Consider the following 25,725-nt stretch of genomic DNA (forward strand, 5'->3'; position numbering starts at 1 on the left):
TTTATTTTAGTTAAACACTAATCATAATAATTAGGGAGTATTTGGTGTCAATAGATAATATTTTATCCTTAATAATTTAAAATTAACTATTTTGATAAAGTGAACAACAGTAGAATCCTAACACTTAGTGCCATTATTTTTAACAAAGTAAACAATATTAGGAGTCCTAACACTACCATATAGGAGTCGATCTTATTCCTAACACTACAATGATTATTTCTGTTTTTGGCAAAATAATAACTACAAACTTTCAAATTAACTACTTTTGTCCATTCCAAATTCCAAATTATGATCAATCACCACCGCTAAGAGGTATTTTGATTTTTAATAAATTCTAATAAGGGATACAATATATACATACATATATATATATATATATATATATATATATATATATATATTCTTTTTCTCGAAGAACCCAAATTCAAAAACGGTTTATGGCAAAAATTCTATCCCACTAGTTAGTATTTTTGTATTATTTTTTATGGGATTTCTTTACTACTTATTTTCTTTTCTTATTATTTTTGATATGTTTTATTTCAGTGAAAAGTCTAACTCAAACAACTTCTCTATCTTCACAGGGCAAGGATAAAGTTACATTTTAAAAAAAATTATGCACTAAATGATATGAGTTACACGCGTAATAATTTAATCAATTTATATATTATTTTATAAATTAATGCGATACACACGTGTAAAGCACGTATACTGAACTAGTTATCTAATAAGCACCTACCATGCCAATAATATCGACATAAGATTACCCTAAAAAAAACTAACCACCGTATATATAATGCTTTTTATCAAATTTTATTCTTGGATGTTTACTTCCATGATATTTGAGTAGTAGTGATGACTGAGAAAGGTAATAGATGATTTATGCATTAATAAGTTTCTAAGCATGATCTCCACCATTAATTGCACCATCCAAATTATATATATATATATATATATATATTTCACGTGGTTTGATAGGTCATGAAGAGAGGAGTTGAAAAAAAACAGATTATGAAGAGGCGGTGAATACAAAATATAGATACAAAAATAAGTTACGAGGATACTGAATGAAAATATATGAGTCGATTTTAATTAACTACAAATTATTTCATGAAACAAATCTCTATATATAAAAACAAGTGAAATTTAGAAGTTTAGCCATATATAAATATGGGGGGTGAGTGGGGTGGTGATGATGGTGGTGGGAAAAGAAGGTGATTAGTTTTATAAGTATAATATTGAATTATTGATGCATGTCTTTATATGTTCAAAAGCTATTCACTAAAAATGGATGAATAATTCAAATGAGTTATTTTGATATTACTAATTAATTGGATAACTTGTTGTTAGATAAGATTTAATCATCCCACGTAAAACATGCTTAGTATCAATTAAAATAATCTCAAAGGTGGAGAAGTAGTTGAAACGCACTAAAACATTTCAGCAGTCAAAAAATATTTTCCTTTCTTTCTTAATTCCAAAATATGATTTGTGAATCTTCTCAAAAACAATAATTAGCTTTAATAATATTTTTAATTATATGCACAGTACATATGTATATAGTGTACGTTAATAAGTTTTGTAGAAATCTCAACAAAAGAATGAGAAAAATCAAGGATTGTATTGATGATAATAAATTAGTACAAATCTCCTTTATATAGGAGTGAGTTGTAGAGTCCTAGGCTAGCTAAAATTAGAGTTACTACAATACAAATATAATGAGATTAATTACAAATTAACTACTGCATGTACATAGCAGCACCCTAGTCCTACTCTGACTCTCTAACTCCAACCGTGAATCCGATTATAATTTAACTCTTTAGCAGTCTTTGACAGTCTGCAGCACTCCTATCAGTTTGACCATATTGTTCAACCCGTTCCTTAGATTCATCATGATCCTTATCTTGAACACTTCCCCTCAATCTAGTGAGTGGATGGAACAGTTACTCCTAGCTTGCTTCAAAAACCAGCAAAGACTTGCTTTGTCAATGTTAGTTAGTTGATCCTTGGACCTCACAAAGTGAGTAAGAAGTTAACCTCTAGCCATATTTTCTGGAACAAAATGATAGTCCATCTCAACATATTTTATTCTAGCATGCATAACTGGATTGACTGTCATGTACAAGGCACTCAAGTTATCACAATACAACGTAGGAACTGACTTGAGGTACACCCAAGATCATGAAGTAGATGGTGACATGTCATCTTTGTTGCAGTGGAGGCTAGTGCTCTATACTCAACTTCAGCACTTGATCTTGCTACTGTAGTCTGTTCCTTGGACGTCCAAGAAATACAATTTGCACCTAGGTGGATGTTATAGCCTGTAGTTGATCTCCTAGTAGTGGTTCAGCCTCCCCAATCAATATTTGAATATCCATACAACCTAAAAGATGATTATGAAATAATTCTGAGTCCAAAGTTTAGAGTACCTTTGATGTACCTTATAGTCCTTTTGACTCCTTGAAGATGCTTAATATTAGAACTTTTCATAAACTGACTTACTAGATTAATTGCATGTGTGATATCAGGTCTTGTGAGTGTAAAGTACTGAAGATTCCCTACTATTATTCTGTATAGAGAGGCATTTACAAGAATTCTCACGGCTTCATGTAAACCATGCTTTTGAGCCTAAGGAGTAGCGATAGCCTTTGCAAAAGTCACATCAGGCTTATCCAGTAACTCAGCAGTATACTTACTCTAACTCAAATGAATTTCTCCTGCAAAATACTTGATCTACTCCTAGAAAGAAGTGTAAAGGACCAAGATCTTTCATAGCAAATGTTTTCCCAAGTTGTAGAACCAACTATGAGACATATAATGGGTTACTTAGCTTCTTGTGACAATAATGTCATCTACATATAATAAGAGGAAAATGGTACCTTTGTGAGTTTGCAAACTACAAAGGAACCCAAGATGTAGTAGATGCATGCTAAACTTATCAGACCAGGCTCTTGGTGCCTATTTAAGACCATACAGTGTATTCTTCAATAAACAGTCATGTTGAGGATACCTCAGATCAACAAGATCAAGAGGTTGACTCATGTATATCTTCTCTTGCAAGAAACCATATAGAAATGCATTTTTCACTTTTAACTGCCTGATGCCCCGCTTAGAGCTAACAACAATGGATAAAACTACCTTAATAGTTGTGGCCTTAACCATAGGGCTAAATTTTTCTTCAAAATCTATCCCTTCAAGTTGTGAGAAACTCCTGGCAACAAGCCCGACTTTGTATTTGTCTATAGCTCCATTTGCCTTCAACTTGGTCTTAAACACCCATTTGGAACCAACTAAGTTTACACCAATAAATTTGGGCACCAATATCCATGTCATGTTGTTATTCAAAACACTGATTTCCTACTGCATAGCTCTACGACAAGAGGGGGGGGAATTTAGTGCTTCTTTAGTAGTCTTTGGTTCTTTCAAAATATCTTCTTTGTTATTAACAACAAGTGATAGATGATGTTCCTTTGCCTTATGTCTGGTGATCATGTGATGCCTTATCACGATCCAAATTTGGGCCATGATGGCGCCTACTATAACCTCCGAGTAGGCAAGCCAAATCCAAGACAAGCAGAAAATAAATCTCAATCTAATTACTAATTAATAACATAATAAGGTGAAGAAAAGAATATAACCAAGAAAAGTTGGGTCAAGGTATAGATAAGTAAATACGATATAAAATATACAAAAGGCCCAATAATGACCAAAAAAATGACGAACTGACAATAGACAAAACCTCGGACCTGGTTTCACCTATACAAGAAATACTAAGTACAAAAACTGATAATGTGTAAATATACAATACATATCTGACTATCCAAAATACAAAATACAATTTAGAGAAAAAGAGGGAATGTAGCAAGTCTCTGAACGCCGGAAGCTCACCACAGTCCGAATCTGGCACCACGATGGATGATCAGGTGTGCGCTGGGGTGGCTCAAACTGGGAGCTGCATCAAAAAGATGCAGAAGTGCAGAATGAGTACCAAAATACGGGGTAACCAATAGGCATCATAGGCTGACCGAGCTAAGAAAGAATAAATATATTCTAAGTAGCACGATGACACTAATAACAATAAAAGATGAGCACAACTACAAATACGGGAAAAGAGGGTGTGGAAATAATCATACAATAGTCAAGCAAGCCCGACCAATCATGTAATTACAACAATGATCTCAAGTGAGAAAATACGAGAAGAATACACAAATGTAAACTCGTAGCTAAGGCTTAATATCCTCAAAAATATCATGAAGCACCCAGAATTGACGCTTCGATCTTCTCGATAGTAGTAGTAATAATAGTAACCCGAATATGTATCATGGGCCACTTGGAATTCACACCTCGAGCTTCTCAATAATAGTGGTAATGACAATAACCCGAGATATGTATCAACGGATCACCCGGAATTCACACCTCAAGCTTCCCAATAAGAAATTCCATAATTAAAAAAATATCACCGGTATTTCCTCAAAATCATTACACTTATTCATCGATCAAAAATCTTGAAATTTCTATTTTTATTCTTTTTTTTAAAGGGTTTTTAACATCGGCGAGGCAAATCAATACAAGTAGTATGCCAAAATCATATATTACTCAACTGGGATTCTGTTGTACCAAAAGAATAGCCTTAGGCCCAATATTTCAATATCATAAACAACCAAGGCATAAACATAAGCCAAAAATCACAATGAGTGACCAACCGACACCAAACAAGTCAACAAGCGGCATCCTAAGTTCAAATCACCTAGGAGAAATTTCTAAGGATTCTTAACGATGTAAACAAGTCAAGAAATCACCTAGACTAAGGATCTAACGACTAAAACCCCAAACTATTCACTAAAAATGATCATTGTTTCCAAAACTCTCCATGGAATATTAACACCCAAATCATCAACCTAATCATGTGTTACTACTCAAAATATACCAATTCTAATCAAGTCAAGTCTAAAAAGACTAAGCCAAAGCCTACCTCAAAGCCAAAACCACATCTGAACTATTAAATTTGTGTCTTTCCTTTCTGGGATGCCTCCAAACGATGTCACTCTATCAAATTATCAAACAACACATCAAAGCAAGGCCAACGATGCCCCTATTGCTATAATTATAAGTGGAACTAAAATTGGGTAAAAATTCGACTGAGCTCTGTGCATGAATCGAAAAATCAACTCTGTCATAAGGTCCCAAACAAATCAAGGAACCTTTGCCCAAAAATAGGCACTTTCCGAGCACCAAAAGAGCTTAAATAATTCCACCAAATTTAAGCCCTAGAATAGTTCAAAAATGCAAGAAACAATGAATTTATACGAAACTTACAAAATTTTTAGGAAGAAAAAAGGTCTCGGAATATTCCCACAAGAATTCCCAATGCACCAAAACAAAACTGATCAAAAATGGCCATGAATTGCTCTTCAAATCACTATTTTCCTATGTTCCAAAATGGGACTTAGACTGCTAAAAACAAGCATTTAATTTATTGGATTTAGTGATTTATTTCACCGCAATTGTGAGGCTCTAGCCCGTGATCGCAAAACCTGGACAAATTACACTTCGCGATGGTGTGACTCATCCTTATGATCGCGAAGACCAAAGATCCTGACCTTTGTAATCGTGGCCACTTGCTCGCGAATGCAAAAAACAAAGTGGCCTACACCAGCTGAATTGCTAGTGCTGAACTTTGGAGGATGGAGCTTTTCTTCGATGAGGGGTTCAAAATTCATTTGGACCCCCGCAAACATAAACAGACTATGCTACCATAACAGAAATGACATTCCGGACTCAATAGAATTGACGAATTTTCTAACGGAGGTTGTTTAGCTGAAATGTTGACCAAAGTCAACACTTTCCAAAGAAAGCTTCCAAAATGCACAAATGGCCAAAAACTCATTTCGAGCACCTCGAGACCCAAGCCAAAGGTCATTATAGACCAAACTCGGCGTTCTGGAACTAATTGTGCTGACGGAATTTTTATCCAAGTGGGTTTACTCAAAATGTTGATCGAAGTCAAACATAGACAAAACTTTAAGGTAAAATGACAAATTGAATAAGCTCTAAACGAAGAATCCAAAACGTAAACCAACCTTCTTTCTAGGCCAAAAGGGACCTTTCGGAGATGATGGGATCATTAGAATTCTGATACGATGCCTGAATTTCCGAATGTTGACTAAAGTCAACTCTTGCAAACCTAAGCCTCAAAAATAGACAAACCGCCTCCAAAATGTCGAAACCACCTCAACCAGACACCTTGGGAAGCATTCCACTAACCCTAATATCACACCTAAGCTTTAAATAAGCTACAGGAAGGGGTAAAATGATAAATATATGTAAAAGCAAAAAAATGACCTTGTAGGTCATTACAATATCCACTGTTAAAAGTACTTTCATCCTCAAAAGTCAAGGGAGGAAGGTACCTGGTGACTCAAAAAGGTGAGGATATTAGGTCCGTATGTCTTGCTCGGTCTCCCAAGTAGCCTCCTCGATCGAACGATGCCTCCACTAAACTTTCATCGATGGAATCTCCTTAGACCTTAACTTCTTAACCTACATGTCCAAAATAGTCATAGGCTCCTCCTCAAAGGCCAAAGACTCATCAAACTGAACAGAATCCCACTGAAGTACATAAGACTCATCTGGAATGTACCACCGTAACATAGAAATATGGGATACAGGGTGAACACTTGATAGTGCTGGGGTCAAGGCCAACTCATAATCTACCTCCCCTACCCGTCTCAGGATCTCAAAAGGGCCGATAAACTTGGAGCTAAGTTTACTTCTCCTCCCAAATCTCATCATGCTCTTCATGGGCAACACTCGCAGGAATACCCGGTCTCCAACCATAAACTCCACAGGCCGCTCCCTTTTATCAGCATAACTTTTCTGCCTACTCTAGGTAGTACGGAGCTCTCCTGAATCATACAAACTCTGTTCATTGACTCACACAGCAAGTAGGTTCCCCAAGTCCTAACCTCAAAGGCATCAAACCATACCACTAGGGAACGACATCTATTACCAGACAATTCCTCAAAAGGTTCCATCTCGATGCTTGAATGGTAGCTAATATTATATGCAAACTTTTCCAAATAAAAGGACCGATCCTACTGCCCTCTAAAATCAATAACACAGGCCCGTAGCATGTCCTCCAAGACCTTAATAGTCCTCTCTAACAGGCTATCGGTATGGGGGTGGAAAGCTGTGCTGAGCTCAAATCGGGTACCCAACTCTTTATGTATAGTCCCCTAGAAATGCAAAGTGAACTGAGTACCACAGTCTAAAATTATAGAAACTGGCACCCCCATGCAATTGGACCACCTCTCGAATGTAAATCTGACCAACTTTGGTGAAGTATAGGTAGTCTAAACTAGTAAGAAGTAAGCAGACTTGGTCAATCTATCTACGATGACCCAAATAGAATCAAAACATCAGGAGGTATGTCGTAAACCAACTACAAAGTCCATAGTTATCCGCTCCCACTTTCACTCTGGAATGGGTATTCGCTAGGTCAAACCACTTGACCTTTGATGCTCGAATGACCTATTGATAGTTCAAGCACCTAGCAACAAAAGCTATAATATCCCACTTTATCCCATACCACCAGTAATGCTTATGTAGGTCATGATACATCTTTGCCACACCAGGATGAATGGAATATCTAGAACAATACGCCTCCTCAAGGATGAGCCTAACTAGATCTCCAACTCTAGGAACACAGATACAACCCTCAATCCTCAAAATGCCCTTTGGATCTAAGGTCGCCTTCCTAGCCTCCACAATGAGTACCTTATCATGAAGCACCCTAAGTTGTGGGTCCTCAAATTGCTATGCCCGAATCCGCTCTGTCAAGGACGACCTAGCCTCTACACAAGCAAGTACCCTTCCTGGCTCAAAAATATCAAGGCGAACTATTTGGTTAGCTAAGGGATGAATGTACAAAACTAGAGGCCTCTCCTCAACTGATAAGAATGCCAAACTCCCTATACCCACATTCTTCCAGCTCAAAGCATCTGCTACCATATTTATCTTGCCTGGGTGATAGAGAATGGTGACATCATAGCCCTTTAGCAACTGCAACTACTTGCACTGTCTCAAATTAAGGTCTTTCTGGTTGAATATGTACTGAAGACAACTGTGGTAAGTGTAGATCTCATAAAGAGACACATACAAGTAATGCCTCTAAATATTCAATGCGAAGACTATCGCCACCAACTGTAAATCATGTGTGGGGTAGTTTTGCTCATGCACATTCAGCTACCTGGAACCACCTGCAATAACTCTAACCTACTGCAACAAAATGCAACCCAAGACAACACCTGAAGCATCATAATACACTGGAAATCCCTGGCCCTCAATAGGAAGAGTTAGAATTGGAGTTGAAGTCAATAAGGATTTGAGCTTCAGGAAGCTCGCCTCACACTAGTCAGACCACTGGAAAGGAATATTCTTCTGAGTCAATCTGGTCAAAGATGCTACAATAGAGGAGAACCCCTCCACAAACCTTCTATAATATCCTACCAACCCAACAAAACTGCGAACCTCAGTGGGAAATGTGGTCCTAGCCCAATCACGAATATCTTCACTGGATCTATCATAATCCTATCCTTAGATATCACGTACCCTAGGAATACCATAGACTCAAGCCAAAATTCACACTTAGTGAATTTGGCATACAACTGTTGATCCCTCAAAGTTTGGAGTACTATCCTCAGGTGCTTCTTATGCTACTCTCTGCTCCAGGAGTAGACTAGAATGTCATCAATGAATATAATGAAAAAAGAGTCCAAGTAGGGCCTGAATGCATGGTTCATCAAATTTTTGAGTGTTGCGGGGGAATTAGTTAACCCAAAAGACATGACTAAGAACTTATAGTGCCCGTATCGAGTCTTAAAAGTAGTCTTAGGGATATTTGACTCCCTAATCCTCAGCTAGTGATACCTTGACTTCAAGTCTATCTTAGAGAATACTGTTGCACCCTGGAGCTGGTCAAATAAGTCATCAATCCACGATATCGAGTACCTATTCTTGATGGTCACCCTATTTAGCTGCATGTTATCAATACACATGCGCAAGGTACCATCCTTCTTCTTCACGAACAGAATAGAAACACCCCAAGGAGACATACTGACCTGATGAACCCTTTACTCAAGAGGTCCTGGAGCTACACCTCAAGTTCCCTCAACTCGACTAGAGCTATCCGATACGGTGGAATAGAGATTGGTTGTTTACCCGACTCAACATCAATGCTGAAATCAATATCATAGTCAGGAGAAAGACCAGGTATATTGGTGGGAAATATATCAGGGAACTCTCAGACCACCGAAACGGAATCAACAGAAGGAGTGTCAGCACTAGTATTGCGAACATAACTAAGATAGGCTAGACACCCCTTCCCCACTAACCTTTGAGCTCTGAGGAAGAAAATTACACCATACGACACATGACTAACTATACTTGGCCATACAACCAGAGGAATACCAGGCATACACAAAGTAACGGTCTTGTGTATGGAGCTTTTCTTCGAGGATGAATGATGGAGGTTTTCTCCGAGGGGGGATCCAAAATTCATTCGGAACCCCGTGAACATAAACGGAGTATGCTATCCTATCAGAAATGGCATTCTGGACTTAATAAAATCAACAGATTTTTCAACGGAGGTCGTTTAATTGAAATGTTGACCAAAGTCAACACTTTTCTAATAAAGGTTTTAAAATGCACAAATGACCTAAAATTTATTCCGAGCACCTCGGGACCCGAGCCCAAGGTCGTTCCAGACTAAACTCGGTGTTCCAGAGCTAACCACAGTGGCAGAATTTTCATCCAAGTGTGTTTACTCAAAATGTTGACCGAAGTCAAACTTGACTAAAACTTTAAGGTTAAAATGATAAATCGCACAAACTCAAAATGAAGACTTCAAAACCCAACCCAAACTTCCTTCTAGACCAAAATGGACCTTTTGGAGCTGATAGAATCGTCAAAACTCTTATACAATGCAGAATCTCAGGGTTGATTAAAGTCAACTCTTTCAAACCTTAAGACTCAAAAATGGCCAAACCACCTCAAAACTCAACTAGAACCTTGGGAAGCGTGCCACCCACCCCAAAATCATATTGAACCTTTAAAAAAGCTACGAGAAGGGTCAAAATGGTAAAAATAATCAAAAGCACAAAAATGGCCTTGGAGGTCACTACATGCCTTTGTGTTGTATCTCCGAGTAGTTGATTCTCAGTCATATTCTACTTTGAAAGGTTAATTCGAGATATATTTATGGCCCTGGTGGACTGGTCATAGGTACAGGTTCAAAAAGTGGTGAACCAGCACTGTCAACCTATTTCATACGACCATCATCTAATCCTGCATCTGAGAAGTCAATAGCACTAGCATCATCAACAGATATAGATGTTGCAATATGATTAGTAACACTATCAGGAGTAGCTTGTGAATTAGAAACAAAACTGTCAACCTGTTCCATATCACCATCATTAACAGATATAGGTATTGCAATGTGATTAGTAACATTATCACTAACAGCTTGTGTAGGTGGATCATCCTGCACTTTTATTGAACTAGGAACAGTTTTTGCCTGCACTTTAAAAAATTCAATAAAAGTAGCAAGATAAGGATAAGACATCAATGTTAGTTTGGGATTATCTTGGAGACACAAAGGGTAATGTGTTCTCATCAAAGATAACATGTCTGGACACATACACTCTTCTTGTTGAAGGATGATAACATCTATAACATTTGTGCAAACTATTGTATCTTATGAACATACAAGGATAAGTCTTTGGACTGAACTTATTATTGCTCTTGATATATGGAAAATACCTACAACCAAACATTTTTAACTTGTTGTAATCAGGTTCCTCACCATGTAACTTGACAAATGGTGTCACCATCTTTAAGAATGAAGAGGTAATTCTATTGATGATGAACACTGCAGTAAGAAAACCCTCAATGCATAGAAACAAAGGAAGATTAGCATGGAGTAGAAGAGCCAAACTAGTCTCAACAATTTGCCTATGTTTTCTTTCTGAAACTCCATTTTGCTCAGGTGTATTGGGACATGAAATATGCCTAATAATACCATAAAATATTTAATAAAGTCTTCTTTGAGGAATTCACTACCTCTATCATACTGGAATATCTTAATCTTTCTAGAAAACTGCTTTTCCACCATTTTTGAAATTTTACAAACACTTCAAAAATTCATACTTCTTTATCAGTGGATAAAGCCAAGTATACTTTGTGTGGTCATCTACAAACACTACATAATATTTCATTTGCTGAGAAGATTAAACAAGAGAAGGTTCCCATAGATCATAATGTATTTTTAATAAAAGTTCCTTCTCAATTTTATTCCTCAAACCAAATGAAAGTTTACAACTTTTTCCCAATTGACAATTGTATCAGACAACATGAATTTTATTTTAGCTACTAATATTTATGCAACTATTGCTACTCAAAATTTTTAAAGACTTCAAACTAGGGTGTTTTAGTCTAGTATGTCACATGTTGTCTGACGTGTTCCAAACACGTGTAGCAGTCAAGACATGTTGGTTGTTGTCTTCCAAAGCATATAGTCCACTTCTCTTAGATCCATTGGCCAATAGTGTCCACTCCTTCTTGTCCTTTGCAACAAAATCAGTTTCATCAAATTCAAGAGTGCAATAATTATCCTTTGTAATCTTACTAACTTATAGTAGATTCTTAGTAGTCTTAGAAACTACAAGAACCTCTTGTAATTTTAGACCTGATTTAGTTGTATTTCCAACATGTGTTATGTTTAATTGTGATCCATTGACAACAATGATTTTATGAGATCTATTGTAGTTTTTAAGATCATATAGAATACCTGAGTTATTTGTCATATGATTACTAGATCCTGAGATCCATATACAAAGTATCATCAGTGGCAGATGCATTCTGTAAATTGATACCCACCAATACTTGTAGTAGTTCATCAGCGGATTGGTGCGAGTGGTCCCACCTGTAAAAACACTTAAGAGTAGTATGGTTATTCCTACCAAAAATTTGACAATGCTCAGTGCTATTCCTTTCCTTATTCGAAGAACCTGTTCCATTCTAGTGGTTCTAAGAACTTGTTTCTTGTCCAGCAGGCTTGAAGCCTCTTCCTCTGAAGTTGAAGTTGTTTCCTCTTCTCCTAGAGTAGTTTCCTCTTCCCCTACCCTTTTGGGAAGAGAATGTCATATTATGGTTCTGTGGTGTCACCTCTTCTTCATCCTCACTCATATCAAAACCCCTGAGAGCATTAATAAATTGATTAAGAGTGGGATATGGTGCCTTACCTAGCATGACAATCCCGAAGGTCTTGTATTTGAGACCTAAACCTCTAGCAAAGTTAATTACTTTGCTATCTTTATCCACATATTTTTGAATGGCTTCAAGACCATCACAGATTCCCTTGAATTCCTTAATGTATTCATCAATATTTTTATTTTCGAGCTTAACACTTTGCAGTTGTTGTTTGAGATGAAACTCCTTATCTTTTGTTGCTTGAAGATATGCTTCTTCCAAGCATTCCCACATCTCATTGGCAGTTGCACAACCCACATTCAGATTTATGCTTTCTTCTGTCAAGGTTCCTGAGATTCAACTCCTTATCAACACATTTTTCTTCTCCCAGTCGTCAATGCTACCATTGTCTTCTATATCCTTCTCAACAGCTAGAGCTTTATCAACGGTCTTTCTAGTGGAACAATTACTTTGAGTTGGTTCAGTCGCTGTGATGAGATAGATTAATCTTATCACCTGAATTAACTGCATTATTTATGTACTCCATATGAGATAATTTGTTGGCTTAAGTTTAACGGAACAAGAAGCAATGAGGTGATGAAGGAAAGAGGTGGATAGTGTATTGGAGGGTGGAGCAATTATAATTTGGACGTGGGATATTAGTTTAGATTCAATACTTTAAATAGTGGAAAAGCTTTATTGCTCTGATACCATGTTTAATTAGGTCTTATTCCTAACTCACACCTCAAAAGCTAGCTCAAAAGGAAGAGGATTGTCCAAGACTTTTAAGGATTTCACCTATCTCATTAACCACCAATGTGGAACTTTTGCCACTCCTCAACACCCCACCTCACGCACAGTGCTTAGTATCTGGTGCATGAAAAAATTTTAATTTAGGGGGGGCCAACATTGGGTGAGACGGGTCCGGCTCTGATACCATGTAAAAATCTCAGCAAAAGAATGAGAGAAATCAAGGATTGTATTGATGATAATAAATGAGTACAAATCTCCTTTATATATGAGTGAGTTGTAGAGTCCTAGGCTAGCTAAACTTAGAGTTATACTACAATACAAATACAATGAGATTAATTACAAATTAACTACTATATGTACATAGCAGCAGCCTAGTCCTACTCTGACAATCTAACTCCAACCGTGAATCCGGTTATAATTTAACTCTTTAGCAGTCTTTAATAGTGTGCAAGACTCCTATCAGTTGGACCATGTTGTTCAACCCGTTCCTTAGATTCATCTTGATCATTATCTTCATCAAGTTTTAGCAAGTTTCCCACGTTATTTTTGAGATTAAAGAAAAAATACTCCTAATTTACTTAATGTAGGCTATTCACCTCTAGTTATCTAATTTACACTGTCAACCTGTACAACTTAAATTCTCATTTAGTATTGGGTAAAATGGGAACCCAAAATAAAAGTAAGCAATTCATATTTTTCTTGTCACTTGCAAAATTTAAATCTGTCGTTGAGGTATGATTTTAATATTATAATCGAAATTCATACAAGCTAGTCTGACAATATTATTATTATTATAATTATTACAAAAAAAAGAAAGAATGAAAAGAGATCAATTTAATTTCTCAGGTTGGGGATTTAATTTGTTTGATTCCCCTAATTGTGATTTTCCCTGAGGACCTTTAGTCCTTATGTATAGTCTATACTGATCAAAGGTCCTTGGTGGATACAAAGGAGAAATATTGTGTGTGGTGAGCAGCTCTCTTACTGGTTCTATCATCAAATCACTTTTTGGATTGTAGAAAAACGCCAGGGAGATGCGCTCTTCCGCAGAATTCACTATCACTCGATGCTCAACGCTCTTGTATATCGCATTGCTTAATATCTACATAATTAAGTACACGTACACCAACAAACAAATTAATTGCTGACTAAATAACATCTCGATCAATTGAAATATTCAATAGCTGAAATACTCCACAATCAGAAGAAAAAAAAAATGAATGAAAATCAAGAAGATTATTTATGTGTAATTTTTCTAGGGTGGTCCAACATTTCATATATGTTATAATTTATCTTCAGATGTGAGGTCCATATATTCAATAGGATAAGGTGTATGACTGTGTGCCAACTATGAGTTCTTGCGAAATGATTTATTAGGAGGGACAAATGTAGCAAAGAAATATCAACAAATTGGAGAGAGTTTTTGATGAAATTTTCGACTACTAAATATTAATACTAATAATGTTAGTATTATAGTACTTGAAGCAAGTAATAGTACTCATAAGATAGTTGGATGGAAAATGACTAGTTGGAAAACTTACATAGCTTGTCATATTTTTTGTTAACACACGACTTCTTAAAAAACAATTCCTATGTATTTTGATTATCATATCCTTGTTTATTAGTAGTTTTAATTTTTTAAAATATTTATTTCTCTTCAATAATATTCCCTCTTTAATCTCTCTTCAATAAAATAAAAAAGAGTTAATCTAAGCAAGTATAATATATATACAATATGTTTACACTCGAAAGGAAAAGACTGTCCAGCTATGTTTTTCACTTAAATTTTCCATGCTAATTAGCAAATATTTATTACTTCCAAGAAGAATTACAACTTTGGAAGAATATAACAAGTTGTAACAATTTGAACGTTAATTGTTTTCAGAAATATTCTCCATAAATATGAGTGAATGAAGAATCTTTAAAAGTGTAAAATTTATGTATTAAAGTAGCAATATTAGTCCAAAAAAAGTTTCTTAAAATTACAATTAACTCATTATAAAGGAATGTTTATAGATTTCACGTCAATTTTGTCTAGTGTAACATGTGCTAAAGCTCTTTTCTTCGGAAGGTAGTCACTTGCTAATTCTCTTAATCAATCTATCTAATTGATGTGATGCGATTTCTTTGTTACTCAGTCTAAATATGAAATACATTTTTTTAAATATTTAGTAATAATTTGGCTATGAATTTTTTTTATTTTGCTCATAATAAAATAATTTATAGTCACATAAACATCAATGATTTATTTTACACTACAATTTCAAAAAACTTCCTTTTATTCTTAAATTTGGTATCCAATTAAATATCTTTGCATATATTGAGACGGAAGAATTACTTTATAGTTTATATATGCAGGAAATATGCGTGTATGGAAAGCTGATAGTCGATATAATGACCAAATTAAATGAACTTGGTTAAATGTCATATATCAAATAAGATGTGACATGAGAGTGTTTAATTTTGAATGTTCTACTGATGTTTTTTTATATTATCTTTGCATGCTATTTGAAAAAAAATATGTGAGAAACAATTGACAATTATTAAGATTTAAGACCTATCCTTAATTATAAGTTTGAAAAAAACTTGTCTATGCCGTATATTATTCTTTGAAATTTAGCTTCATAAAATTTCGTTGTGTTTAAACAAAGCAAGACGACGTGGGGAGGCTGTTGTCATTCGCTCCCATGTGACTATTTTTGGTCAATTTCCTCTTCTTAAAGATAATTGCAAATAGAAACTGCTACTATAAAAATTAAACAAAAAATAAACATCAAGTTGAGTTTGGTATAACAAAGTCCAGTTTATAGAAAATATTTTTAATGACAAGTTAATTTTTTTTATGTTTCCCATCTAAAGGAGAAAAGTGACCATCTTTCTTTTTGTTAAAAGACTATTATATTTTTACTTAATATGCATCAGTACAAGAGAGTGACAGTGCTAGATTGCTATTAGTGCTTGGAAAAATTTATATTGGTCGTAGTACTAAAAATGCAGTTGAAGTTATAAGATACGTAATAAGTATTCACCTGAATCTGATCGCCTATATTGACGATGAAAGCATGTGAAGCTGGCTTTACGGTGATCCAATCACCGTTGCGGCGGACCTGAAGGCCGGCGACATGCTGGTCTGGGAGGAGAATGGTCATGCCACCAGGATCCGAATGTGGGGCAAGGCCTAAGGTCATATCTGGTTGTGGACATTTTGGATAAAAGTTCACCCTTAAACATGCTCCTATATCGTCTCCTCCAAATGCATTGTGCAATACATCCTCTTTTAATCCAAGATTTACTGATAATATCTTCATTAAACGTCCGCAAAATTTCACCACTTGTTTTGAATATTCTTCCATCACTTTCCTGAATATTTTACAGAGTCGTCTAATAACCAAAAACACCTTCTTATCTTAAAAATTACACCAACAAATTAAAGACCACCCACACCACACAGAAAAAAGAGAGAAATGATCCCGCAATGGAACAGTACCTTGAGTTTCTACATTGTTCAAGAAAATTTACTTACACGTTTCAATTTATTTGTCTTACTTTTCTTAGTTATAAAAATATCACACTTTGCAGGTTTAGTACTCCCATTCATTTGTCTCAAATTATATGACACATTTTCTTATTTTACAAATATTTAATGACACTATCAACATTTTATTCATGTTGGTCCAATTTATTTGATAAAAGGATGTACTCCTTTTAAAAGGAAATTTTGGAACACTGCAAAAAAAATTCATATTTTCTTAACATCATGTCAAATCAAACTATATCATATAAATTGAGAAGGATGGAATATTATTTATTTCCAACATCCTATATGACATGCTTAGAATCATAAGCTCCCAAGAACATTTTGATACATTACACACATCTTTAATTTAATGCCACAAAATTCAAAAAAAAAAAAAAAGTCAGTTTTTAAAATTTAGTACCTATAGTCAAATTTATAAGAAACAACATGAGGAAGTTATATCTATTCGAACATAAAAGGTAAAGATGAATAAACTGGTTAAGAAGTAGCAGTACTATGTATATACCTGAGAGAAAGAGGGAGGGCAGGCCATTTGTTATGGTCCTTCAAGTAGCCGGGAAGATAGTGAAGAAAATAATAATCACTCCAATCAAGAATAGCACCTTTCTCAACTCCAAGGCGGCTTCCATATCCTTCGTAAGTCTTGGGCGTATTGGCATAACTTTGCTTAACATCCATAGGCTGATGAAAGAATTCTCTCCAAACTTGTTGCGCTTCCTCCATGAGCTCTGGAGGAAGACCATGATTCACAACCTGAAAAAATCCCCAATCGCGACAAGCTTCTGAAATTTCTTCATAATTATTGTTTCCTTCAAGATCAATGGTTGGGATGTTAACATCATTAATCTTACTTAATGATGGTCTCTCATTTGGAGGCTTCACATATTTGGTTGGAATTGTAGAGATACCACTATCGGATAAAGATTGAACACGGACTATAGGTTCTGGCCAATAATCTCGTAGGGATTTCATTACTCTTTATTTCAACAAGGGATAATATTTCTTACCGTCCAATATCAGGCGTACAATGATGAGTCAATAGAGAAAGCAAGAAATATCATTACCTTATAACCAACAAAACAGTCTCTACCCCACAACATCTAAACAAATCTCTCTCTAGACACTCACCAATCTTGAGAGAATGCGACGGGATCAATACCAAGGGGCAACTTGTCGCTGGATTTTTAACCCAAAAAAATATAACTAACAATTGGACAAAATAGTAGATTCAGAAAAAAAAAAATTGGATAGACTAAAAAGAAAAGAGTGCTACATAAAACGGGATGAAAGGAGTGACTATTATCTGACATTTTTATTGGAGAAAAATTGGAATCAAGAAATGAAGTAATTTTTTTTAAAAAAATTGTTAGTGAAACAATTTAATTTTAAACAACTTAATTGAAATATTTAATAATCACATCAATGAATATGATTTCATTTTGACTATAAATTTTAAATTTTATACTAAGTCAGATGCCCTTCAAAAATAAAAAAGTCAATGTCCTTTTTGAAGAATTCTTCGATGAAAGAATGATCAGCATCCAGGATGTTTATCACAAGATGAGAGTAGTGGTGGACGGGTTGGCTATTGTGTAGTGAAATGAAGTAATGGACGTAAGGAGAACGTGACAAATATGATGAGCCATAATTAACACGCTATTGTTATAACGTGGGGTTTGATGTCTTTGTGGGTGGGTAAGGATATTATTTCAGAGTTGTGTGTACTAAATTGGACAGGCGCTGACCACACAAATGACAGACAATCATAGCATGTCAATTTAATAATTACCTGCCGAGACAAACGCCTTTTCCATGGCAGAAAGTGGTTTCTAACATTTCAATTATTATTCCAATTCCAATCAAATCAAAAATGAAGAAAAAATGTTGTATACGAACACAACAAACAACATGTGTTTTTTTCAACAAATAGATAGGGATCACTTGGTCACTCAAAATTAGGAATGACTAGATTGAAAACGGTAGTATAACATGGTGGGACCTTTTCTTCATATTTATCTTTTGTGCGTACCAAGTTTTTTCGGTCCAATTTATCTCTTTCAAGTTTAAAATATCTGAATATTTGAAATTGCTTGTGAATAATAATGTTCAATTGTTGGCACGTGAGAATGATCAAACTTTTTCTTCTCATATCTACATTTGCATACCTAAGCGGGAGGAGCTAATTTCTGCAATGACTTCCGACTCTTGTTGATCCACCAGTTGATAAATTTTTGTTTGATAGAGGCAGTGTTATTGTCAACACCAAAAAGGTTAAAGAAGTAAGTCGAAATGGATTTTTACTAATGTCACTGTTAATATGGTATAGGTGTACTCAATTCACTCTCTTGATCAGATTTGAGGCACTATGAGCACTTGAAAGGAAGGTTAGAATAGTCTTGGGAATGGGAAGGGTGAGGGTCACAAATGGACAACAAATAATTAGGCTGATCTGATCAGAATTTTTTTCACAATTAGTAGGACTATCAGTAATGAATTGGAGAGTATATGTACTTACCATAGTAAAAAATGATCAAGTCATTTGCATAGGCCAGATGGTTCATCCTGTGACCGTCTTTCTGCTTGTGAAATTCAATGAATTTGAGATCCATTCAACATCTTGAATAAACCTTAAAAGCAATAACAAAGCGATAAGGAGAGATGAGATCACCTAGTTTGACCCCTCGTCAGATATATTAAGAATAATAGTGTACCACAACTTAGATAAAATATTTAGAATGATAGAGATTCAATTTTCAGAAAAAGAAACTCATTTTCCTCATGACAACATATAGAAAGTTTCAACAAATTCTATCATAAGACTTATTTATATTTCATTTAATAGAAAAAATGGCTTCATCTTTTATGTAGTGATCGACCTCAGTTGTAGTTTGCGAAGCCAACAAGCGGCTTCATATTTTATGGAAAATGGGAATTGTAACACCTCAAAAGTTTTAGCCCTAATCAGACCCTGATTGAAATTAGAAGTTGGAAAAATTCTATAGAAATTGAGATTTACGAGCAACATCTACACCGTAGATGGAACTATGGGCCGTAGATGAGGTTCGTAGATCAAGTTCAAAGTCAATACAATTCTTTTGACTTTTACGGACAATGTTTATAGCTAGTGGAATGAACCATGGACCGTAGATGGTGTCCATATAATAAGTTCAGATACATGAGATTTTTTCTTGAGTTTTACTGATTGACTCTACGGGTCATAAACACTTCTACGAATCATGGAAGTGGCTCGTAGATCAAGTCTTGAAATTTGAATTCGTTTTGGATTTTTATGAGTGTACAGGACGAGCCGTAGTTTGGTCTCATAAACCAAACTTTAGAAATTCAACATGATTTCAGTGAGAGGGAAATACAGCCCGTAGATGGTCCTTGTAGATGGCCTCCGATAGATTTTAAGTCTATCATAGTGAGTGAATGAGTTCTTCCTCACGCCCTATATCTAGTTTTCAGTTAGCAAGATTCAAAACTAGGGTTTCGATCTGTCATGATCCGAGACTATCTCCTAGTCGTAACACAGTGCTTAGAGTCACAAATGACCCCAAGATAACCCTTGCTACTAGCATAAATCATGAAAATCTGAATATGAACATATAAAAGAACTAAAATTACTAAGCAGAAGAATAATTATGGAATATTGTTCAACATATATCTGAATAAAATTTGTATACAATAATTGTAATCTGAAAAGAATTTGGAATAGCATAGACTGAATACAACAACTCTAACTGACTATTTATGAAGCCTCTACTAATACTGACTATAGGTTGCCGAGACATGACCACTGCTCTCCTTAATCAATATATACAAATAGAGATAACTTATTAGAACTACAGTTGACTCGAGTCCTCAAATTAAGAGAACTTATCACCTATTGGCCGGAAGTTGCTATCCGATTGGCTAGGATCCTGATAGTAAGTATCTGAATCTACATCACATGAAAAATATAGGCAAAAGAAGTATGTGATTAGTATTTTGAATGTACTGAGTATGTGAGATATGCATGAATATCTGTAAAGCTGAACATGAAGAATCTGAGATTGATGCTAAACTAAATATGGAACTGAATACATGAACTAATGCAATGACCAAGTAATAAAATACGCAACTGATAAATAGTGAAATTGAAATAACTAAATATAAGGTCATATAATAATTGAAAGACTGACTCTGGAGATACTAAAACTACATAAATTGTGTGAGCTAAGACATGAAGTTTAGTATACTACCCCGAGACCAAAAAAATGGTGTCTAATACTTGCCAAGATAAGGGACCTGACCTGAGCTAATATGGATCTAAGCTAATATAATGTCTATATGAGAAATATCCTATGCTGGCACGCAATTCTGGGACTTAAAAATTGTGACTAAAGGTTCATGGACGTTGATTGAAATACTTCATCCCTAAATCTTCTCGGTGCTAAGTAAAACTCCCAACGGAAATATGCAAATAACTGAAAACAGTAATAATTTGATAATACTAAATTATAACTGATAAACATTGAGTAGCTCCTAAATTCTGATAAAACTGATAATATTTGAGATACACTTTATCTGAAAGCATATTAAATCATGAAAGCTCATAATTTGAGACATACACATGATCGAAAAACATAGCTCTAAGACATGAAAATACTTATACTCTGAAGGTTCATGAAAATATACTTTCTTGAACTCTTTTTTGAAATAATACACCTGAAGCTAAATATATTTTTTTGAAATTCTTCAAAAATGCACTTGAAACTAAATATACTTTCTTGAAACTCTTCAAAACTAATGCACTTCAAATTAATATACCTTTTTGAAAGACTTTTTTAAAATCTTTAACATACTTTATTCATAAAAATAATGCATATAAAATACTATGACAAGATTTTTAAATAACTTTGTTTAGAAAGGGGTTCATGTGGTATAAAAAGCATGAACCATAAATGAAAGATCATCAATGATGTGAAGTACCATAATTTCGATAATGAAATTAAGAATCAACAATAGAAAGTAGAGAGAATTCAAATATCATGAATCATGGAATAAAAACTCTAGCTTTGATCTTATTAATTAAAATTATAGATGTAAGGTGTGAGGAAGAACTTAACCCCTGCTTACATAACTTATACACTCCATAAATCATGAAAAAGAAACCTAGCTTGATGAAGAGCGATCAAGAGACCCTTTCTTAAAATTCTTGAATTCGTTTCTTTTAAACCCTATGTTTAGATGGTAGATTCTTACTTAGGATACATAAGGATATGTTGGAATCACCAAAAAATTATAAGAGTATACTTATCTTGATTTGGAAGGAAGAATTCTGTAACACCCCTCAAAATTCTTCCCTAGGATTCGGACCCTTCTTGTTTTCGTACGGGGTCGAACACAATTATTTAGAAGTGTGTGCTTGAGTTAAGATGAGTCCCCGAGTAATTGAGGAATGTTGGAGGTGGTGTGGGGTCACGGAGGACCCCTAGGACCAAGCTAAGTCCAAAAGATCCATCGGGGCTAAGCTTTAGGATGAGTTCATAAAAGGGATCAACTTCTAACGACCCTATCTTTTAAAAGACGACAATTTGGGTGGACCACGACCTATCAAATTAAAGGTCGTCGAGTCTTGTTTCCAACGCCACCAAGAATATAATTTTTGGATTTCAGAGTCGAAAGATACGACGATCCTAAGATGAACTAACACAATAAAGTTTTCAGGCCTGGTTTGCAATCGATGGAAAATTGGGCTTGGCGCCGCAGTGGCGCGATGCGCCACTATCGCACCAGAAACATGCCTCAGTAGTTTGGGCTCTGGTGCGGTGCACCACTAAAAGGTGTGCAGGGTTTTTCAAGCCAAATTTCCAGAACCCAGGAACAATGGCCTTGGCGCTGTAAGGGCGCGACGCGCCACTATCGCGCCAGAAACATGCCTCAGTAGTTTGGTCTCTAGCGCAGTGCGCCACTACGAGGTATGCGGGTTTTAGGCATAATCAGCCTGGCGCTGCAATGGCGCGACGCGCCACTATCGCGCCAGGTGCATTTTTGCCTATTTTTCAGAACTTTGAGGAGGGGCAATTTGGGAATTGTCCCAAATTATATATGTATCCTCCTTGAGCATTTGGAGACATATTTTTCAGCCCCCACTCTCTCTCTAGAAAAGCCCTAAAAAACTCTCTCCTCTTCATCTTCTTCTTCTTCTCCATTTCCAACAAGAGATTGTTCCAAGAGCTTCAAGACTTCAAGCTTTTCATTGAAGACCCAATAACAAGGTTTCTTCAAGAGTCTATTCTAAGGTATGTAAGACTATCTAAAACATGGGTTGAGTCCACCCATGTGCCCTATACCTTCTTTGAGGATAAATGCCCATAGAAATGGAGTTTCTTGCTAGGGTTGTGTTCAAATGAGTTTTGTTGTCTGTTAGGGTAATTTTTTCTATGTTGATGAGGTTTAGTGAAGAACTTCCAAAAAGAGTCTTTGTGTGAGTATGAGTTGATGAAGATGAGTTGTTAAATATGTTTTATTGATTTTTTTTAGCTATGTGGATTATGATAAAGGATGCTATTTTCTTAAAAATGATGCTTATCTTGAATTGTAGATTTAAAGCCTTGGAATTGTGATGAGATTCAAATATTGATCAAAGTTTTTTCTAAGAGAATGTGATTGAATGAATGTGTGACTAGACCAGGTGGTTCGCTCGAAGGTAAGAAATGGCCTTTAGGTGCCGATTACGTCTAGGGTACCCTCTCGGGGCATGACAAAAATGGTATCAGAGCCTAGAGTTCAAGTGTCCTAGGAAGTCTATGAAGCCGTGTCTAGTAGAGTCTTGCTTACGGGTGTGTTGTGCACCACACTTATAAGCTGGAGGCTATGAGGCATTAGGAATTGTTTCACTTCTTTCATACTCTGAAATTGTGCGATAGAGTTAGACTCTATAAAAACCCCTTTCTAATTCATGCATTTATACGTTACAGATAATGCCAACTAAACGTACTGCTAGCCAAAGGAATGCCGATAATGCAGAGATGCCTCAGTCTGAGGTACGCTCAGCAAGGTCTTGAGGCCGACCTGCGAGTTATGTGGAGGCGCTCCAAGTGCCTGCTACTCCACCTGCACCCACGTTAGAGGCAGAATTTAGAGAGGCAATTGCAATGCTCACTCAATTGATGGCTGCCCGAAATGGTAGCCAGAGTTTGCCAACTCCCAGCTCTAGTTCCCAAGAGCCGTCGGCTGCAGCCAGAATCTGAGACTTTCTGAGGATGAATCCACAGGCATTCATGGGTTTTAAGGTTGACGAAGACCCCCAAAACTTTATTGATGAGATGTGGAAAATTTTGAAAGCTATGCATGCTATGAAAATTGAGGGGGTTGAGTTGGTGTCCTATCAACTCAAAGATGTGGCGAACATTTGGTATAACCAATGGGAACAGGGTAGGGGTGAGGATGCTGAACCTGCTAGGTGGGATGAATTTGAGGGAGCCTTTTTTGACCACTTCTTTCCTTAAGAATTGAGGGAAGCAAAGGTGGAGGAGTTCGTAAATTTGAAATAGGAAGGCATGACAGTTAAGGAGTATGGCCTGAAGTTCATCCAACTGTCCAGGTATGCTCCAGAAATGATCCCAGATATGAGGTCAAAGATGAGGAAGTTCGTCTACGGATTAGGGAGGCATGTAAAGAAGGAGTGCAAAGCAGCATTACTGATCTCGGATAGGGATATCTCCAGATTAATGGTGTATTCTCAACAGGTAGAGGAGGAGAAAAGAAAAGATAGAGAAGAGCACCTGAGCAAGAAGGAAAAATCAGCGGGCCATGAGAATGAACAGAGGTAAAACAAGGGCAACAGGTCCTTCTTCCAGAAGAGGCCTCCCAATTATGCCTCATCTACCGCAAGTGCACCTACGCCGCAGAACAAGTATGACCGGCAAGGACAGAGTCGCTAAAATTTCAGACCCCAAGGTTCTCAATCCTAAGCTAGTGTGGGTCAGGGTTCGCAAGGGAAGCCACCATGCGTCAAGTGTGGTAAGCTCCACTTGGGAGAGTGCAGAGCGGGGAGGGCCAGTTATTATAAATGAGTCCAAATGAATCATTTTCAGAGAGAGTGTCCAGCATGGGGAGACAGGGCCCAGTTCTCTACTACCGCATCACCGGCTAGGGGTGATCAGAGGGGCACTACTTCAAGCACGAGGGGAGGTACAAACCGTTTATATGCCATGGGTAGTCGCCAAGATCAAGAGAACTCTCCAACCGTCGTGATGGATATGATTCGAGTCTCTTCTCTTAATTATTATGTATTAATGGATCCAGGTGCCACCCTATCCTTTGTGACTCCTTATGTGGCTAGTAAATTCAATAAAGTTCCTGAATATCTTTGTGAGCCTTTTTGCGTAGCTACTCCTATCGGTGATTCTGTCTTAGCTGAAAGAGTTTATAGAGGTTGCACTGTATCAATCCATCATAGGGACACCTTGGCCGACCTAGGTGAGTTGTACATGGTCGATTTTGATGTGATTCTTGGCATGGACTGGCTTTATATCTATTATGCCTCTATTGATTGTAGAACTCAGGTTGTCAAATTCAAATTCCCGAATGAAGCTATCATAGAGTGGAGGGGTAGTCCTGTTATGCCTAAAGGTAAGTTTATTTCATACCTTAGGGCCAGGAAGCTAATCTCAAAAGGGTGTGTTTATCACATTGTCCTAGTGAAAGATGATAGTATTGAGTCCCCATCCCTTGGGTCGATTTCGATTGTCAATGAGTTTCCAGATATTTTTCCTGAAGATCTGCCTGGAGTCCCTCCTGATAGGGAGATCGACTTCGAGATTGATGTTTTTCCTGATACCCAGCCTATCTCAATCCCTCCATATAGAATGGCACCGGCCGAGTTGAAGGAGTTGAAAGAACAGTTGAAAGACTTGTTAGATAAGGGATTCATTAGGCTGAGTATCTCACCATGGGGTGCTCCAGTCCTATTTGTGCGAAAGAAGGATGGGTCCCTTAGAATGTGTATTGATTACAGGTAGCTAAACAAGGTCACCATAAAGAACAAATACCCTATCCCCAGAATAGATGATTTATTTGATCAACTTTAGGGTGCCACGTGTTTCTCAAAGATAGACTTGAGATCCGGCTACCATCAGTTGAAGATGAGGGAATATGATATTCTGAAGACTGCTTTTCGGACTCGTTATGGCCACTTTGAA

General features: G+C 36.3%; 1 protein-coding gene across 2 annotated transcripts; it reads right to left on the reverse strand.

Moving 5' to 3' along the window:
- Positions 1-13,750: 13,750 nt before the first annotated feature.
- On the reverse strand, positions 13,751-17,746 carry LOC129896539 (jasmonate-induced oxygenase 2-like). Of its 2 annotated transcripts, none has more exons than XM_055972469.1 (3): positions 17,040-17,746; positions 16,026-16,377; positions 13,751-14,098 (listed from the first exon to the last, which is right to left on the reverse strand). In XM_055972469.1, the coding sequence occupies exons 1-3, from the start codon at positions 17,504-17,506 to the stop codon at positions 13,826-13,828; spliced, it is 1,092 nt and encodes a 363-aa protein (XP_055828444.1). In that variant the 5' UTR covers positions 17,507-17,746; the 3' UTR covers positions 13,751-13,825. The 2 variants fall into 2 exon arrangements, with proteins under 2 accessions (XP_055828444.1, XP_055828445.1); XM_055972470.1 differs by having other exon boundaries at positions 16,026-16,356; positions 17,040-17,742.
- Positions 17,747-25,725: the final 7,979 nt, after the last annotated feature.

This window comes from Solanum dulcamara, chromosome 7 (assembly GCF_947179165.1).
Source record: "Solanum dulcamara chromosome 7, daSolDulc1.2, whole genome shotgun sequence".
Taxonomy (NCBI): domain Eukaryota; kingdom Viridiplantae; phylum Streptophyta; class Magnoliopsida; order Solanales; family Solanaceae; genus Solanum; species Solanum dulcamara.

Coding starts and splice junctions, on each gene's coding strand:
- LOC129896539 (XM_055972469.1), bottom strand. CDS start 17,506: ATGAAATCCCTACGAGATTATTGGCCAGAACCTATAGTCCGTGTTCAA. Junction 16,378..17,039: donor GCCCTCCCTCTTTCTCTCAG/GTATATACATAG, acceptor TTTGGTTATTAG/ACGACTCTGTAAAATATTCA. Junction 14,099..16,025: donor ATATAGGCGATCAGATTCAG/GTGAATACTTAT, acceptor TTAATTATGTAG/ATATTAAGCAATGCGATATA.